The sequence below is a fragment of the Chiloscyllium plagiosum genome, unplaced genomic scaffold (genome assembly GCF_037043375.1).
Source record: "Chiloscyllium plagiosum isolate Xiang-an unplaced genomic scaffold, Cpla_swu_hap1 HiC_scaffold_8, whole genome shotgun sequence".
Lineage (NCBI taxonomy): Eukaryota > Metazoa > Chordata > Chondrichthyes > Orectolobiformes > Hemiscylliidae > Chiloscyllium > Chiloscyllium plagiosum.
Window position 1 is genome coordinate 66445235 of NW_028270146.1, and position 19873 is coordinate 66465107.

Here is a 19873-nt window from a genome sequence, read left to right on the forward strand (position 1 = left end):
TGAGGGAGGAGGAATGGGTGCAGGTTTTGCAATTCCTGTGGTGGCAGGGGAGGGTGCCAGGATGGGAGGGTGGGTTGTTCGGGGGCGTGGACATGACCAGGTAGTCGCGGAGGGAATGGTCTTTGCGGAAGGCGGAAAGGGGTGGGGAGGGAAATATATCCCTGGTGGTGGGGTCTGTTTGGAGGTGGCGGAAATGTCGTCGGATGATTTGGTTTATGCGAAGGTTGGTAGGGTGGAAGGTAGCACCAGGGGCGTTCTGTCCTTGTTACGGTTGGAGGGGTGGGGTCTGAGGGCGGAGATGCGGGATGTGGGCGAGATGCGTTGGGAGGCATCTTTAACCACGTGGAAAGGGAAATTGCGGTCTCTAAAGAAGGAGGTCATCTGGTGTGTTCTGAGGTGGAACTGGTCCTCCTGGGAGCAGATACAGCGGAGGCGGAGGAATTGGGAATATAGGATGGCATTTTTGCAGGAGGTAGGGTGGGAAGAGGTGTAATCCAGGTAACTGTGGGAGTTGGTGGGTTTGTAAAAAAATGTCGGTGTCAAGTCGGTCGTCATTAATGGAGATGGAGAGGTCCAGTAAGGGGAGGGAGGTGTCAGAGATGGTCCAGGTAAATTTAAAGTCAGGGTGGAATGTGTTGGTGAATGCCTTTGTCTGTCTTCCTCTTTTTAAAGTGCTGTAGTTTTGATTTTTCTTTTCCCAGAAGTTCCAAAACAATGCAACAGCTTATAAAACTGTTCTTAGTATTTGAGGGAATCAGTTCCAACACTGAAAATACCTCAAAAAAGAACCAGCTCTTACAGCCACAAGTTTTTTTCCTGCTCTTCATCTTCAATTACCCAGAATCCTTTCTTCATGTTCCAAACATTTCTTCTAAGTGAAACAGTGATTTACTTGCAATTCTTTCAACTTTAGTTTTATTTATTGTTTACGATGTGGTCTCCTCTACAATGGGAGGATGAAACAAATGGTGTGATTACTTTGTAGAACACCTCCATTCAATCCACAAGCCTGGCCACCAGATTCCTGTTGCTTGTCATTTCAATTCTTCACCTTGTTCCCATTTTCACCCTTGCATTCATGACTCGCTACAGTTGTCGAATGAAGTTCAACAAATGTTTAAGAACAGTTGCTCCCCTTTGAATATTCAACAATTGTCGATTTAATAGCAAGTTCAAAAATTTAAGATCATTATTACTGCAAACATTTTATTTTAAATTTTTCTTCACTTTTTAAAACTCCTTTCTGTAGTCCCTCCTTGGGTATTTGGACAGTCACTATTCAGCCATTCACACTTAAACTGAACACATTTTTGTATCTTTACTGTATTACTATCACTCCCTTTGGCTGTGTACCATGAAATCTTTTGTCATTTAATCTTGATCTTCCCTATATTCCTTCATGAACTTCCCTTTTTGGTTCTTCCTGCCCTATTTCCATTTTAATACATATTATTTATACTGTTCCTTAGATCTAATGAAGGGTCATTGACCTGAACGTTAACCCTGTTTCTCTCCACAAATATTACCTGACTTTGAGTATTTCCAGTATTTTCTGTTTTGATTTCCAGCACATGCGGATTTTGATTTTGTGTTGTTGCTGCAAATATATAACTTGTATTCCAGTTTTATAAACAACTTCACTAAAATAATGTGCAAAATATTCTGGTATCTAATTCAGTTTAATAATTTAGTGCATTTTAGGATTACCTTACCTCAGGCTTTTTCATTATGTGGATACTGAACATAAAATTTTTCATTGGATAAATAACAATGAGGACATCACCAAATTCAGTGGGAATAATTCCTCTTCTGTAGTCTCTTGTATGCTCTGACCAGACAATATGCACTTCATCATTCCCAAGATGTCTCAACTGCCCACAATGAGAGAGAAAAGGGTAGAGTGAAACAGCAAAAATTTTAATATTTCAAAATTAGAGCAATTACACAAACAAAGATAAAACAACATACTCTAGCGTTAGCTCAAAGTTTACGCTTGGACATTGCATATTTTTTCTGCTTTACAGCAATGGATTCAGAGAATATACACAAGCAATGATATGGAAGTATATGGAGCATGATTATTTGGATGTGATTCAGAATGATTTTAGGAGGTCTAAAGATATGGCAATTTGAAACAGAAGCAAAGAAAGGGTACTACGCATGACAGAAATGCAGGCCTCTCTGTAATTTCTGTGAGGGGTCTCCAGCACTGAGCAATTTGAATCTGAGCCGTGCAACTGATCAACGACCATAATATTGTATTAACTGAGGTTGATCACACCTGGCCACCATGCAAAGTTCAAAAGCTGGAGTGATTTATAAATTTATGTTCAAGCAATGAATGAAAGTTCATGAAGATCAATGTCTGAGAAAGGAAAATTATACTCGTAAAATGATCTACCTATGTCCAATTGGAAAGCCCTGGACAGTGATGAGAAACTGGATGTCAACTTGTTCCCTAAGTTCAAAACATTAACACAGTTTCTTTCTTCAGAGAAGCAGTTGTTGAGTAATTCTAGAATTCAGTAAAAGCAAAATACTAAAGATTATGGAGATTGGAAATAAAATCAGTGTTAGAGAAACTCAGCAGCTCTGGCAGCATCTGTGGAATGCAAGAAATAGTGTTAATGTTTTGAATCCAATATGACTCCTCCACAGAACCAGGATTTTCTGTTTCTATTTTAAATGTTTACTATCTGTAGTAATCTACTCTCCTATTATATGTTCCCCATTGAGCATTTGTAAGTGATTTGTTTCAACATAAAATGAGAAAGCAGTTATTACTCAGGCAGAGCATTTTTTTTTTAAAAAGCCTGAGTCTTTTGAATATTGCAAAGGGTTGGGTTTAATGAAATGGAGCTGGTTGCATATTATGAGCAATCAAGTTACGTGCAATTTTTGGATAAAGCTATGGTCAAGTATATCATACTAAAACTGAGCTTTCAACAGGCTTCATAAATATAGGGCAAGAGTATAAAACCAAAAAAATTTGCTAAATGTGTAAAATACTGCAAACCCTCTGAGCATCTGAGGATGCAGTTAAATGTGAGATGGAGTTGGTGGTACAGGAGGTCCAGAAACAGAAGAAGCCACAGTGCACACATTCCTTCCTTCACCCTCATTATCCTCAAATTCCATGTTGTTCTGGGGAATCTATTTATAGTTCTATATGCTATTTCTGAATAGATGGTGAGGCTGATAGTACTTGAAAAAGATAACAGATCGAGAAGAACAACTTTTTTACTCTTGAATTGCCTCAGTTTTGTCATTGAATCTAGGCTACTATCAATGTCTCTTTTAAGGTAGTAGTAGAAGGCTCTCTATGCAATTATGAAGCTATAGAAAGCAGCAGAACCTGTCTCTGGAAATCTGCCACGTTTCAGACAGAAATGTGATCCAGGACTTAGGGAAGTGGAGATGCAGGTGCAGTCTGGGGCTGATGAAGAAGAGTTTCTCCACCCAAGCAGTGTCTCAAGAATACAGAGGGCTAAATGTTGAGGTAGTGGTGACTGAGGTGATACTGCCAGTGAGAGAAAGTCCTCTTTATCAACTTCAGCTTCCTTTTCTGCCTTGCCCCCAGCTCCCTGGGCTCTCAGATATAACCTCTGTCTCACCCTCACTCCCACCTTTCTCCTCATCCACAGCCAGTGGAAAGGGGTGGGGTGGGGTCAATGTCAGCAGCACATGGGCTGTTGCAACAGCCCTGGCGGGGTGTGCCTGCATGTATGCGACTGCTGTCACAATGCATAGAACATGGTGCTATAAACTGTACATGTGCAGACACATCCTGGCATGTAGATGTCAATTGAGCATGTGCAGATGCTTTTATAGAGGTCAGCAGACATCACAGCCCACTTCTGTGCACGTAGCAGACATCTTTGGATAGCCATTCTGTTTGACTGATTTTTTTTATAACTATCTTCATAATAATCTAGGAATTGCTCAATCATTAAATGGATTATCTAATCTGCGAATTGCTTCTTTGTCCTGACAGCGAAGCTGCAATTTTTCTGCTCTTGGCAGCACTTCAGCAAATATTAGGTTTACAAGCATGACTTTCCTGCACAAGCCAAATGAAGTATTGCACAATACATCGAGTTGTTCTGCTATTGGCAAAGTAAATACTTTCCCAATTTAGAACACATAATCCAATTAAATTTATTACTGGAATTGGTTATGCTGCAATATTATATTTCAACCACTATTTATTGATAAATAAAATGAATACAATATTATATCCAATAATGCATCTTTGGGGTAAGAGATAACAGCCAAATGATGCCCTAATGTTCATTCATAACAAAATACAAACTTTAAGGTGTGAAGTTTCAATTGATTAAAATATAACTGATAAAATTCTGTAGAAAAATATGATTGTAGATTGTCGTTTGTACAATGGGTGCATAAAATGTTTTCTCAGCACATCTAAAACATGAATGTACTTTCCAATTATATTAAATTACTGCAAATTCACATGGGGCAACACATAAGACTAGACAATCCATTCAATTATTGATTAGTTCCTGTATAATTATAAAGACAACTCCAAGAAAGATGAAGCAAACCCATTTTTGCAAATATTGCCAGAAGAGCAAAATGAAGAATTAAATTGATAACAGTTGGATATTTGAATGCTTTGGATCAGACAACACTGTTGATGAACGCAGTTCAACGTATTTATCCAAAGTGAACAAAGTGGCCACACAAAATGGGTTTTGTTTAATAAAAAATTTTTAATTGTAACTCATCAGTGCAGTATAATAGTATTGATAAATTAAGTGAGGAAAATTATTGGCCCATGCACTACATTCATTTAATTTTTTTGAAAGTATGATGCATTTGATCAAGAAACAATAATGATAAAGAAAGTTGATGCAATTAAGGAAGCAAATGGTTGAACTTCCATTGGAGCACAAAACCTGATGTTTTATGGAAAATCATCATGCAATATTTTATAGGGGCCAGTCTTCACATTGGTTTCACTTTTCAGTATTTGTGTTGAGGCAATAGTAAAAATTGTTGGTCATATTTCTGGATTTCAATAATTTTGTTTCATTGTGGTTTGGATACACTATAATAACTTGCAAAAACGTTCTAACTTTAATTCAGACAAAATGCCCAAAGCATGACACAGATGAAGAAAATCATGGCTGCTGGAGAGGTGACCAAAAACTTGATGAGAAAATTTGATTTAAAGGAAGCTTTTTAAGCTGGAGAGAGAAGTAAGCAAAAGTGCAGTCTTTTTTAAAAAGTGAATTCCAACAGCTGACATGAGACAAATAGCAACTAAATACTGACCGATATGAACTGATCAGAGAACCAGCATGTATTTGCAAAGACCAAGTTATATAAAGTGTGTGTTAATAAATGTTATTTCTTTCGACTCCAGAGCAATTTGGTAAGGTTTCCCACAGAAAAAAACCGTGATTAAAGCACATGGTATTAGAGGCAACCTTTTGACATGGGTCAGTATTTGTTTCTGAAATAAGACACGGCCAGGAGGGATTGGGTGTATGCACTTGGAACAGAAAAATGCAAAAATGTTTTCTCACAGGAAACTGAACTGGTGCCTCAGCTTGACATTACATTGCCTTCAGAATAGTGATTTGTAAAGTTACTGAGTACAATATCAGTTAGCACATTCTGATGGGAGCACAAAGTTTTAAGGACACATTAACATACCTACGACTGAAAAGGAAGATGTCACGAACACTTCTGGTATTTCATTTATCAGGTATGCCAAATTTCATAATATTTCATAAAAAATTAATGTTTAAATGCATGGGTCCCTACACTTAATGTAGGCTGGCTTGTGCTCTTTTTGCGTTACTCAGGAGTTTGAAGAGCCTGATATGCCCTGTTGTTTGCTCCATAGCCACGCCTTAGTGAATAAGAACCAACTTGCCAACCAATTTACATCCTTTACCCTTTTCATACAGAGTACTAAGATTCTTTAAAATTTGGTATTCTTTGGATTAGTCTGCTTAGTAGAAACGAAAGGCCTTTGCAACATATTCATCTTTTCAGCAGAGATCTGTATAGGTACAGAAGTAACAGGGTTGTTGTCGTGGGTGACTTTAACTTCCCTAATATTGATTGGAATCTCCTGAGTTCAAATAGTTTGGATGGAGCAGTTTTTAATCGGGTGTGTCCAGGAAGGATTCCTGATTCAATATGTATATAGGCTGACTAGAGGGGAGGCCATATTGGATTTGGTGCTTGGCAACGAATCAGGCCAGATGTCAGACCTCTCAGTGGGAGAGCATTTCAGTGATAGTAATCACAACTCCCTGACCTTTACTATATACAAAGATGGACAGGAGCAGGCGGTATGGGAAAATATTTAATTGAGGGAGAGGGAATTATAATGCTATGAGGCAGAATTGGGACACCTAAATTGGGAACAGATATTCTCAGGAAAATGCACAACAGAAATGTGGAGGATGCTTGGGGAGAACTTGCTGATAGTGCTAGATAGGTTTGTTCCACTGAGGCAAGGAAGGGATGTAGAACATCTAGTCAAGAGGAGGAAGGAAGTTTACATAAGGTTGAGAAGGCAAGAATCAGACAGGGCTCTGGAGGGTTACAAGATAGCCAGGATGGAACTGAAGAATGAACTTAGGAGAGCTAGAAGGGGGCATGAAAAAGCTTTAGCAGGTAGGATTAGGCAAAACCCTAAGGCATTCTATACTTAAGTGAGGAATAAGAGGATAGCCAGAGTGAGGGTAGCGCTGATCATGGATAGTGGAGGGAACTTATGCCTGGAGTCGGAGGTGGTAGGGGAGGTCCTTAATGAATACTTTGCCTCAGTACTCACTACTGAGAGGGACCTTGTTGTTTGAGGACAGCATGAAACAGGCTTAAAAGTTTGAACAGATGGATGTTAAGGAGGAGGATGTGCTGGAAATTTCAAAAAACATAAGGATGGATAAGTCCCCTGGGCCAAATGGGATATACCCAAGGTTGCTGCGTGAAATAAGGGAAGAGACTGCTGCGCCTTTGGCGATGACCTTTACATCCTCACTGTCCACTGGAGTAGTGCCAGATGATTGGAGGTTGGCAAATGTATTCCCTTGTTCAAGAAAGGGAATAGGGTTAATCCTGGGAATTACAGACCACTCAGTCCTACGTCTATGGTGGGCAAATTATCAATGAGCATTCTGACAGACAGGATTTATGATTACTTGGAAAACCATAGTTTGATTAGAGATAGTCAGCATAGCTTTGTGAGGGGCAGGTCATGTCTCACGAGCCTTATTGAATCATTCGAAGATGTGACAAAACACATTGATGAAGGTACAGCATGTGGTGTTCATGGATTTTAACAAGGTGTTTGGTAAACACCTTGGTAGGATCATTCAGAAAGTAAGGAAGCATGGGATACAGGTAAAGTTGGTTGTTTGGATACAGAATTGGCTGGTCCATAGATGACAGAGGGTGGTAACAGATGGAAAGTATTGAGCCTGGAGCTCTGTGACCAGTGGAGTTCCGCAGTGATCTGTTCTGGGATCTCTGCTCTTTGTGATTTTTATAAATGACTTGGATGAAGAGGTGGTTAGTATGATAGGGAAGTTCAAGTCACCTATGACAACAACCCTGTTACTTCTGTCCCTTTACAGACCTCTATACTGCTGAAAAGCTGGACGTTGCTACAGCCGATGACATGAAGGTTGATGGAGTGTTGGATAGTGTGGAGGTCTGTTGTAGGTTGCAACGGGACATTGGCAGGATGAAGTAGTGGCAGATGGAGTTCAACCTGGAAAAGTGTGAAGTGATTCATTTTAGAAGGTTGAATTTGAATGCAGAATACAGGGTTAAAGGGAGAATTCTTGGTAGTGTGGAGGAATGAGCTGAAAAATGTGTTGCTGGAAAAGCGCAGCAGGTCAGGCAGCATCCAAGGAGCAGGAGAATCGACGTTTTCGGCATAAGCCCTTCTTCAGGAATCCTGAAGAAAGGCTTATGCCCGAAACGTCGATTCTCCTGCTCCTTGGATGCTGCCTGACCTGCTGCGCTTTTCCAGCAACACATTTTTCAGCTCTGATCTCCAGCATCTGCAGTTCTCACTTTCTCCTAGTATGGAGGAATAGAGGGATTTTGGAGTCCATGTCCATAGGTCCCTCAAAGTTGCCACCCAAGTTAATAGGGTTATTAAGAAGGCATACAGTATGTTAGCTTTCATTCGCAGGGAGACTGAGTTTAAGAGCCACAAGGTAATGCCGCAACTCTATAGAGCTCTGGTTAGACCACAGTTGGAATATTGTGTACAGTTCTGGTTGTCTCATTACAGAAAGGATGTGGAAGCTTCAGGGAGGGTGCAGAGGAGACTTACCAGAATGCTGCTTGGACTGGAGAGCATGTTTTATGAAGAAAGATTAAGGGAGCTAAGGCTTTTCTCATCGGAGCGAAGAAGGGTGAGAGGCAAATTGATAGAGGTGCACAAGATTGGGAGAGGCATAGATAGAGTAGGTAGCCAAAGACGTTTTCCCAGGGCGGAAATGGTCATCACAAGGGAGCATAATTTTAAGGTGATTGGAGGAAGGTTTAGAGAAGATGTCACAGGTAGGTTCTTTACACAGAAAGTGGTGGGTGCATGGAATGCACTGCCAGTGATAGTAGTAGAGACAGATACATTAGGGACATTCAAGCAACTCTTGGATAGGTACATGGATGATAGTAAAATGAAGGGTACATAGGTTAGTTTGATCTTAGAGTAAGATAAAAGTTTGGCACAACAGCAAGGGCCGAAGGGCCTGTCCTGTGATGTACTGTTCGGTGTTCTATGTACTCCCGTATTAAGTAAATGGTTAAATTGCGCGAGGCAGGGTTCAACATGGGCAAGTGCAAGATGACCTATTCTGAATCTAAGAATGATATTTACTGAATGGTTTTGAGCTGTGGAGGGGCAAGGAAATTTAGCAACCCATTTACAGAAAGCACTAAAAAATGGCCAGTTAAGTAAGTAATTAAAAGTGAAAGAAATCTTAGGTTCATCTGTGAAGAACTGGAATGTGAAGGGATGGAAAACACAGAATCCTACAAGTAATCTTTGAAAGTACAGTTATCCACTTAAGACCTCAACCTGAAACAATTTGAATTTTTCTATAGTCTTTCCTCTTGATCACTACAACAATTTCAGTAAGTTACAACACACAAATCAACTGATAGGAACTACTGCTCTAACTCAAAATGACTAACTGTTAAGCACGATGGCAACAAGAAATTATTTATTGACTATTCAATTGATTCTGAAAATTTCAAAGCCAGATTGATGTTTTATTGTCAGTACCACTTCACTTTTTTCTCCCTTTGTTCGTTTATGGGATATGGGTGTCAGTGCCAAGACTAGCATTTGCTACTTTGTTCCTGATTGCCCTTGAACTGCTAAGCCCTTGAAGGCTTCACCACACTGCTGTTGGTCTGGAGTCTCATATAGACTAGACCAGGTAACAATGGCAGATTTCTTTTCCTAAAGGAAGGAAATAGTCTCTGAATAGAATACATCAAGTTTTCAGCGATGGATGACATTGAACTGAATTGAATGATTTATTGTCACTTGCATTTTACTGTGAATAAAATGGTAAAATACAGTGAAAAGCTTCAACTGTCGCCGTAATCTGGTGCCATGGTCACCATTAGAGAGACTAGCATTTTATCGTAGATTTATTAACTGAATTGGAGTTGCACCAATGTCTCCTGACCATTTACCTGGGCCTCTGGATTACCAATCCAGTATTATTATTACTCTGCCACTATCTCCCTCCTGACAATGGACCGGACATGGATTTATGATTTGAGCACAGTCTAGAATAATGGTAATGAAATTTTCCTTTCCTCACTGGAATAAAGCAGTGTTTTTTTCAAATAACTTTTAAAATTTGAGAACAAGTATTAAAATGTGTGTTAAATTATGGGTATGGATTCCTACTTTTCATGGCAGTATGCTAGTTGTCACATTGATAAATGATAATTCCCTCTGCCATTCTACACTTACACAATTATTTTGTTCAGAATCCAAATAAAACTTAATTGTTGCTACCTCCAAAACACCATTCTCAGCCAAGGTCATGTTCACTATAAAGGAAAACGCAAGTAGCAGTGTTTGTTCATGAAAACTTTCTTTTGAACACTTTCCTCCTTAAACTGGGTCATTCAATTCTTTTCTTCTCCCCGAAGAAAGAAAGGGCTTTCGTTTTTTTTCTGAATGGGAACTGATGAGTCCTTACATGTTGACAGAGAGAGGAAAGACAACCAAGATAAATGAACGAACTAATGCTTATGTTAACTTTAATCAAGGCACGCAATATTGTGGATCAACGGCTGGAAAATGGCATTAGAATAGTTAGGCGGTTGCTTTGACCATCACAGACTCATTGGGCCAAAAGACCTATTTTTGTGATGTAGACCTCTTTGATTGTATGACTTTGCCTACACAACTTAACACTACATACTAATATTATCTAATACTTACTTAGGTGGCTAAAAGTTGAGAAGTCAACACTGGCAACAAACAAAATAATAAACTTTGAAATAAATCCACCAGAATTTTTAACAGATGATTTCATTATGGTAACAATAAGGCATAATGAAAAACCCACTGATACATTGTGCAATTTCAAAATCAGATACACCCAGTTTCAAATCAATGCCAACATGAAATAAAATTATATCTGACTTGATACTGTATTTTAATGTACCAAGTTGTCAATTTAGAAGGTGTTAAGAATATGTGTAGCTATATATTTATTACAAACCATACCTTTTTTGTTAAAGAATCATCTGAATCAGAAGGTATTCTTGTAGATACATGAAATATTACTTCTACGGTGGACGTAGCAAAGTATGGAGTGGAGAGACCAGTGCTTTTATTTCTTTGTAGTCCACCCATGAAGCCACAATGATTAGTAAGGTTAACCTGAAACATAAATAAATGAGACTACAATTAAGAAAATCCAATTTACCAATATCATGAACATGAATTAATTATCTACTTGTTGCGGCCAGAAAATGCAATACGCCGTTAGAGTACATGACAACTGTTAGCATACAGTTATATATAGTCTTAAAATTTTGAGACAGTAAATCTCTACATGATAGTCACTTAATAATATGCTGGCCAGCTTGTGATTTATCACATGTTATGTGATGTAACACTACTGTGTTGGAGGCAATTGCACTCAATCTGCCCAGGTTGCAAAATCCAAAATAGAAGATTGACTGTTATACATGATTTTGCAGTTGTGTAGAACAATCCTGAATTTACTAATATTTATACGAACAACCAATTTTAGGTCATCTGTCAAACTCACAATGGAGCTTACTTATATTTGCTAGAAGCAACACACATTCAAAGGCAGGAATTCTCTGTAAAGAGAAGGCAGAGTCTTTTTTGAATTGCCGGGAGCTGTTGTTTCACATCTGCAACATCTCAGCCAGAGTCAACTTGTTAATCATTCAGCAACCTTTTCTTTTGTAGTATATATTGTTGCAATCATCTGAAATCTGGAATTGTCACATTTGCCTTGATGACTGATAGCTAAAAAGTCTTTCTTCTCTGCAATACTCATTTGGAGCACTTGAAGAAAGGTTTCTGTAATGGGGGTGAAAGGACGTCTTCTATTGTTTAAGCTATGTTACAAGTTGTTCAAGTGACACAAAAGACTGCCTTGTTATGCTGAAATAGAAACCAGTTAAGATTAATGGTTACATCTTTTCACATGTCACCAGCATAGCTCAATCTCCAAAAATGTATTGTTAACAAGAGACATTGAACCATAATTTATAGTTATCCTTGAGAAATAGCTTAAAATGTAAGAATGAAAAATATATATACAGGATAAAGAGGGGAGGTAAAACGATGTTGGGGTGAAGTCACAATATTCATTAAGAAAATCATCACAGCCATGAACAGTGATGCCAATTTTCAAGTGAGGTGATATTGGCTGAATTGAAGCATTAAAACAAAAGGCTATCACATTCCATGAAATATATTATAGGCATCCAACAATCAGATGAGGTGGAGAGAAGCAAAAATGTAAACATGTTGCTGAGAATTGCAGAAATAACAGGATCACAGTAGGGAATTCAAATTAGCCTAGCATTAGCTGGGATAAAATCAGCATGAAAGTTGTAGATGACAGAATTATGAGTACGCATTCAGGAGAACCTCTTTTGTCACTGCACAGTAAGCCAAACAAGAGAGATTTGGTGACTTAGTTTAAAAATAAAGCAGGTGGAAGGTGTATGAGCAAGAAACTATTTTAGTGACAGCGATCATAATCCCATTAGACTTAGCACGATATGGGAAATGACAATGATGGGTCAAGATAAAAAAACACAGGGGTGGCCAATTTTAGTAGGGTGAGGTGTGAGTTTTGTTTTCACAAAGTAGTCTGGAAGCAACTACTCCAGGGTAGATCAATACAAGAGTAATGAGCGACATTAAAGGAAGAGATAAAAGAGACTTCAGAACAAATACGTCTCCAGAAGGAAAAAATGCTGCAATTCACAAATCTAGACATTGTGCATAAAACAGTGGGAAACTTATACAAGATACAAAGAGGACAGTATTGCAGAATGGAAAATGCAGCTGTGAAATTTAAAAAAACAAAAATTGTGAAAGCAAAAAGATGAGAAAATACAGGTTTAATGGTTATGGCAAAGTGGGGATATACTGGGCTATGAGGTTACAGATTGTAGTTGAATATAGCTACTGTTGCTATGGTCCTGCTTCATGGATGCAGGATGAATAGATTGATCTGTTTGGACTCTGTCCTGGTGCCATACTCTTCGACAGAAGGTATTTTCATTTGAAGATGAGACTTCATTTCTACAATGACTATGGTTATCACTCCTGTCATGAATGGTCAGTGCTGTGAGAATGAGATTGGTGATGATGAGGTTAAGTAGATTATTCCCTCTTGCTGGTTCCCATGCCACCTTTAACTGGCCCAATTCAGGAACTATACACATTGGAGTCAGCCAGCTTGATGAATTGTGGAGGAATGAACTACCCCACCCAATGCACATTCTGTGCTTTTGTCATCCTCATTGTTTCTTGCAATTGGTTTCAACATGGAGGAGCCCAGATTCTTCAGGTGAATTTGGGAGGGTCAATGATAATAGCTAGTTTCCTTGTCCATGCCACGGGTCCTCATGGCTCTGAAGTCCACTGTTCAGACAGCAACATTACAGTTTACCATTGCGATACCACATCTGGTATCCGATACCACATTTGTCTCATTGAGACTGGACAGGACAGGAAATACCCAGGGATGGTGATGGCATTGTATGGCACATTGCCTGTAAGATATTATTCTATGAAAATGACTATATCAGGCTATTGGGTCTGTGACACAGTCTTCCCAATTTTGGCATAAACCCCAAGATATTGGTAAAGTGAAATTCTCAATGCTGACAAGCTGGAATTTACCATTATTATCATACCGAAGTTGACATCAGATGATCAATCTGGTTTCATTACTTAGAAACAGCCTGGTGAGAAGAAATAGGAAGAACGTACTTCCATTCACAAAATGGGTCAATTTTTAAAATTCAGTTGTGTGACTTGGGCATCCTTGGCTGAGCTAACATTTACTGCCTGTCCTTAGTTACACTTGAGGTATTAGTGGTGAGCTGCCTTCTTAGACCACTGCAGTCCATGTTCTATAGGCAGACACATGATACCATTAGGGAGGAATTCTTGGATTTTGACCCAGTCACAGTGAAGTAACAGCGATATATTCCCAGGTCAGGAATGGTGAGTGCTTGGAGGGAACTTGCCGGTAGGTGTTCCCATCATCTGTTCCCTTGACCTTCTAGATGGAATCAGTTGTGGATTTTAACAACCCTGTCTAAGGATTGTTGGCAAATTTCTGCAATGCATTTTGTAGATAATACATACCTCTCTATTGAGCTTTGGTGATGGATGTGGATGTACTACTAATTAAGTGGGCTGCTTTATCTTGGATAATGTCAAGCTTAAGCGTTCTTGAAGCTGCACCCAACCAGGCAAGTAGGGAATATTCCATAACACTGCTGACTTATGCCTTGTAGATGGTAGACAGGCTTTGGGGAGTCAAGAACTGACTTACTTGCTGCAGGATCCCCAGCCTCCAACCTGCTTTTGCAGCCACTGTATTGATACAGTGAGTCAAGTTTCGTGTCTGGTCAATGGTAATACCCAGGATGTTGAAACAGGGAGATTCAGTGATAGTAACACCAATGAATGTCTATGGGCAGTGACCAGATTGTCTCTTCTTGGAGATGGTCATTGTTTTGCATTTCTGTAGCGCGAATGGTGACTTGCTATTTTTCAGGGGAGTTTTCTTTAAGGGAAGGCAATGGCCCAGACTATGAATTTAATACTCTGAGGACCCAGGTTCAAATTTCACCACACAGAGAAGTTTGAATTCAATAAAAATCTGAATTAAGAGCCTAATGATCATTAAACCATTGCTGATTGTAAGGAAAAATAACAGCTGGTTCACCAATGTCCTTTAGGGAAGGAAAATGCTGTCCTTACCTGCTCTGGTCTACATGTGACTCCAGACCAATAGCCACGTGGTTGACTCTTAACTGCACTCTGGGCAAAGAGGGATAGGCAATAAATCCTGTCATAGTCAGTGGCGCCCAACTTCCATGATTAACATTAAAAAAAGCTCAAGCCTGGATATTGTTCAAGTCTTGTTGGATTTGGATGTGGAGTCACAAATGCTGAACATTGTGCAATCATCAGTGAACATCCCACTTCTGACCTTATGAAGAAGAGAAGGTCATCGATGAAGCAGCTGAGGATGGATGAGCTTAGGAAACCGCCCTGAGGAACTTCTGCAGAAATGTCCTGAGGCGGAGATGCCTGACCTCAACAATCCCAACTATCCTCCCATGTGCAAGGTATGACTCCAACCAGTGGAGAGTTTGTTCCCTGATACGCATTAATTCCGGTTTTGTGAGGTCTCCTTGTTGCTACACTCAGTTGAATGTGGTCTTGATGTAAAGGGTTGCCACTTACATCTAAACCCTGGAATTCAGCTGTTTTTACCATGCTTGAACCAAGGTTATAATAAGGCTGAGTGGCCTTGGAGGAGCCTTATCTGGGCCTCATTGAGCAGGTTATTGTTGAGCAGGTGCTGCTTGATAACACTGTTGATGGCACACTCAATCACGTTTTACTAATGATTAAGAATAGACTGATGGGGCAGTAATTGGTCTTGTTGGATTTGTCCTGATTTTTGCATACAGGACATAGCTGGGCAATTTTCCACACTGGTGGGTAATATGCTAGTGTTGTAACTATATCGGAAGAGCTTGGCTAGGGTGCCCAAACTGGGTATTGTTGAACAGGTGCTGCTTAACAGTAAGGTTGACTCCACCTTCTATCTCTTTAAAGATGAACGAGAGTGAATTAATTGGATGGCAATCAGCCAGGTTGGATTTATCCTGCTGTGTGTGTACAGGACATATCTGGGCAATTTTCCATATTGCTCAGCTAGATGCCAAAGTTGTAGCTGTTCAGAAGGTGAACATCAGATGAGCATTAGTTCAATGGAAGGCAAGGCTGGGGACTAAGACAGATGAATTGAACACAAAAGATTTACAAGGGGATGTTGCCAGGGTTGGAGGGTTTGAGCTATAAGGAGAGGCTGAATAGGCTGCTGCTGTTTTCCCTGGAGCGTTGGAGACGGAGTGGTGACCTTGTAGAAGTTTAAAAAATCATTTGGGGCACGGATAAGGTAGATAGCAAGGTCTAGATTAGAGTGGTGCTGGAAAAGCACAGCAAGTCAGGCAGCATCCGAGGAGCAGGAGAATCGACGCTTCGGGCAAAAGCCCTTCATCAGGAATAGAAACAGGGTGTCTATTCCTGGAGCAGAGTGGAGATGCATAGAGATGCTACTTTCTCCCCACTCCCACCCCCCCTCTCATTTATCTCTCCACTTTTGCCCGACACATCGATTTTCCTGCTCCTTGGATGCTGCCTGATCTGCTGTGCTTTTCCAGCACCATTCTAATCTAGACTCTGGTTTCCAGCATCTGCAGTCCTTGTTTTTACCTAAATAGCCAAGTCTTTTCCTTGGGGTGGGGGAGTCCAAAACTAGTGGGTAGAGGTTTAAGGTGAGAGGGGAAAGATTCAAAAGGGACCGAATGGGCAGCTTTTTCATGCAGAGGATGATGCGTGTATGGAGTGAGCTGCCAGGGGAAGTGGTGGAGACTGGTACAATTACAACATTTAAAAGAATCTGGATGGTATAGGAAGGGTTGAGAGAGATATGGGCCAAATGCTGGCAAATGGGACTTGATTTTCACTCAGAAGATAGTGAAAGTCTGGGTCTTACTTCCTGAAAAAGTGGTGAATGCAGAAATTTTGAGTGGACTTAAAACATTTGGGTATGCATTTAAGTCCAACTACCTACAAAATTACAAACCAAAAGCTAGAATGAGGGGGGGGAGGGGGATGTATGATATTAGATTAGTTTTTTTGACAGACACAGCCACATAGGCCAAATGATTTCCTTGTGTGCTCAAAGCACATTTTGATGTTAGTAGCAGATAGATGGAGCAAAAATAGAGGAAGAAAATAAGATGAGGAAGAAGGTTGATCTTAAAACATCCTATAAAGTGCTTTATAGATAATCAATTAATTTTAAACTACTGTTATGTAGGCACAGCTGGCAGCTAATATTTTCTCACCAGGCTACCACAAATAGGATTTGAAATTAATAGTAATTTAAATATTTTTGGCGGTCTTGATTGACATGAGTATTGACATGGACAACACTTCATGTCCACCCTAGAAGACAGATATAGCTGTTGTTTAACATCTCATTTGCAGGTGAACACTTCCAATAACGTAGCAGCCCCAATTTCAGCTTACAAATTCTCAGCTTTTAGATTTGGACAAGATTGGACAAAATATAAAACAAAAGCAAAGAATGACAAAAACATCACTAAGAAGGAAACATTATAGTACAAGAGAATGCCAGAAATATAAAAACTGGTCGTAAGAATTTCTACAGATACACTGAGACAGCACTGGCTCAATAGAAAGTGAGTCTGGGGGATTAACAATGGAAAATGAAGAGATGGTACATGAACTGAACACATATTTTGTATCTGTATTCACTATTGATGCTACAAGTAACATCCTGGAAATAGATGTATATCAGGAAATGAAAGGGAAAGAGAAACTTAAGAACATTACTTCACCAGGGTAGTGGCACTGAGCAAATTGTTGGAATTGTGAACTTAAATCATAGGTTAAGCGAGTGGACAAGGATCTGACAAATGCAGAATAATGCAGGAAAATGTTAAACTGCCTACTTTAGTCGAAAGAATAAAGAGAAGTCTATTATCTAAGTGGTGAGTGATTACAGGGCTCTGAGGGATCTTAAGTGTCCTAAAACATGATTTACAAAAGGTTAGTATCTAGAATTAAGACTTTACTGATGACTATGAAACCATTGTTAATTGTCAGAAAACCCATCTGACTCATTAATGTCCTTCAGGGAAAGAAATATGCCGTTGTCACCTCGTCTGCCTGACACGTGATTCCAGCCCACAGCAATGTAGATGACTCTCAACTGCCCTCTGAAGTGGCCTAGCGAGCCACTCAGTTATATAGGGCAGTTCACTACCACCTTCTCAAGGGCAACTAGGGACAGGTAGTAAATGCTGGCTAGCCAGCAATGACCACACCCAACGTGTGATTATGAAAAAAATACAATTTATAATTTATTGAGTGGAATTAAATATAAAAGCAGAGAGGTTATACTTCTGTTATATGGGCATTATTGAGACCACATCTGGAACAGTGTACAGTATTGACTTCCATACTTAAGGAAGGATGTAAATACATTGGAAACAATTCAGAGAAGGTTTACTTGGCAAAAAACCTAGAATGGGTGACTTCTCATAGGAGGAAATGTTAGACAGACTGGAATGGTTTCTGCTGGAGTTTAGAAAAGTAAGAGGCTATTTGACTGAAACATAAAGATCTTGGATGATGGAAGGATGTTTCCTCTTGTGGGGGTATCTAGAACTAGAGTCATTATTTAAAAATTATGGATTGTCTACTTAAGATAGAGTAAGGAGAAACAAAAACAGAAATTGCAGGAGAAAGGATTCTGAAGTCGTCTCACTGGACCCAAAACATTTTCTCTGCTTTCTCTCTACAATGCTGCCAGACCTGCTGAGTTTCTCCAGCCATTTCTGTTTCAGACTTCTAGCATCAGCAAATCTTTGTTTTGTTTTAGAGATGAGGAGAATTTGTTTTCTGCCAGATGACTGTGGTCTTTGGAACTCTCTTCCTTGAAAAGGGATGTAAGTACAGTATTCAAACATCTGTAAGGTCGATAGAATCTTGATAAGCAAGGGGGTAAAAAGGTCATCACAAATAGGCAGGATTGGGGCAAAATCCGCTCATTCATGATCTTTATTCCATAAGGGAGCATGCTCAAGGGACCCATAGCCATTTGTTTGTAAATAAGATCACAAACCCTTGTTCTTGTGATTCACGGGTTGTAGTGCTCGTAACTCAAAAAGGTGAGCCAGATAATAAGCTTAACAAGTGTTAAACATTCACTCTCATAAAATAATTAAACACAGCAATTCAGAGAACTGTATGTCCTACAATGAATGAATTCTTCCCTCTTATAAAAGTCGTCACTCTCTTTTGATCACAGCAGGAAGTGCGAGAAAAACACCAAATAGATGTCCTGGATTTAGACTGAAGTTTATGGTAGTAGCTCCAGTACTTCATCAACAATATTGATGAACTACTGTAAACAAAACACATTTCATGATACATGGAGATAACAAAAGAAAAATCACAAGATACTTATTTAAAAAATACACAATCCGCAATATTACCTATTGCCTATCAAAAGGAAGGTATTCACAAAATAAACTCTCATATGTTAACAAAGAAATGTTAATCTGTGAAAGGACCATTTGATTGAAGGCCCAATTCTAAAATCCACACGATGATTAAAGAGAAATCCTAACATTTAAGAAGTGGCAAAAAATACTAGTCGATATCTTGGGTACATTCAAGAAAGAAGTAAGGAAGTAAGATATTTGCTGGGATAGTTCGATAGACAATATGAATCCCTCTAGTACAGGTAGTTCGTCAGTGCGAATTGGCTATAATGTGACTGATGAATTGTTGACTTTGCTTGCATAATGCAAACTTTCTGAACAGGTACAGCAGTTTTTCATGGTGCGATCTTCTACAGCGCGATTCCTGTAGCGGTTTCCCATAACACAATTTTCTATAGCGCAAGGTTGCAGAGGAACACAACTGTCGCATTATAGTAGAACAACCTGTATCTTAAATGGCTCTGCTTCATGTATGCACATAGAAAATGAATCCCAATAGTGTCAACAATCTACTGTGTTGAAAATGATTGCTATGTTGTGGAGGAATCTCATGCTTTAGTGCACAAAATAAGAGACAAATATAACTTGATAATTATTTTGTAAGGATCTTATTATAAATCATCTTGCACATTTCAATAAAGGGAACTATACTTTCCTGGACATTAACATCAATACAACTGCTGCTGTTTAAAGAATAAGTAATAAACTAGAGGCTAGTTCACGGTGTCAGGTATATACTGAGAATTTCAGAAGTGGCATGATTTCTCCAAGCGAAAAAATCTTGAAAGCATTATTTGATGTTTTCTTAAATACAACCTGATTTATTTTCTAAGATACATGGAAATTCACAATTGCAAGCAGAGCTGAGGGGATTATACAATACTATTGGCTGGAAATAGGAGACAAAGGTTTGCCATCCCTTGAAAAGGAGAAAGAGCTTTGAAGGACATGTGATTGAGTTTGAGGAACTTGATGCTGTGTTGATTGTCCAACCAATTTG

At 39.3% G+C, this 19873-nt stretch overlaps 1 protein-coding gene across 16 annotated transcripts in view; it reads right to left on the reverse strand.

The window, feature by feature from the left end:
- ralgapa1 (Ral GTPase activating protein catalytic subunit alpha 1) overlaps nucleotides 1-19873 on the reverse strand; it is a 315513-nt gene that overhangs the window by 72503 nt on the left and 223137 nt on the right. For 15 of the 16 annotated variants that reach the window (XM_087989919.1, XM_087989918.1, XM_087989916.1 and 12 more), the window contains 2 exons: nucleotides 10757-10912; nucleotides 1713-1871 (listed from right to left, as the gene is read on the reverse strand). In XM_087989919.1, the coding sequence (XP_087846045.1) occupies nucleotides 1713-1871; nucleotides 10757-10912 (315 nt within the window). Of the gene's footprint in view, nucleotides 1-1526; nucleotides 1598-1712; nucleotides 1872-10756; nucleotides 10913-19873 lie in introns of all 16 variants that reach the window. The other variant, XR_015757926.1, reaches the window with a different exon arrangement.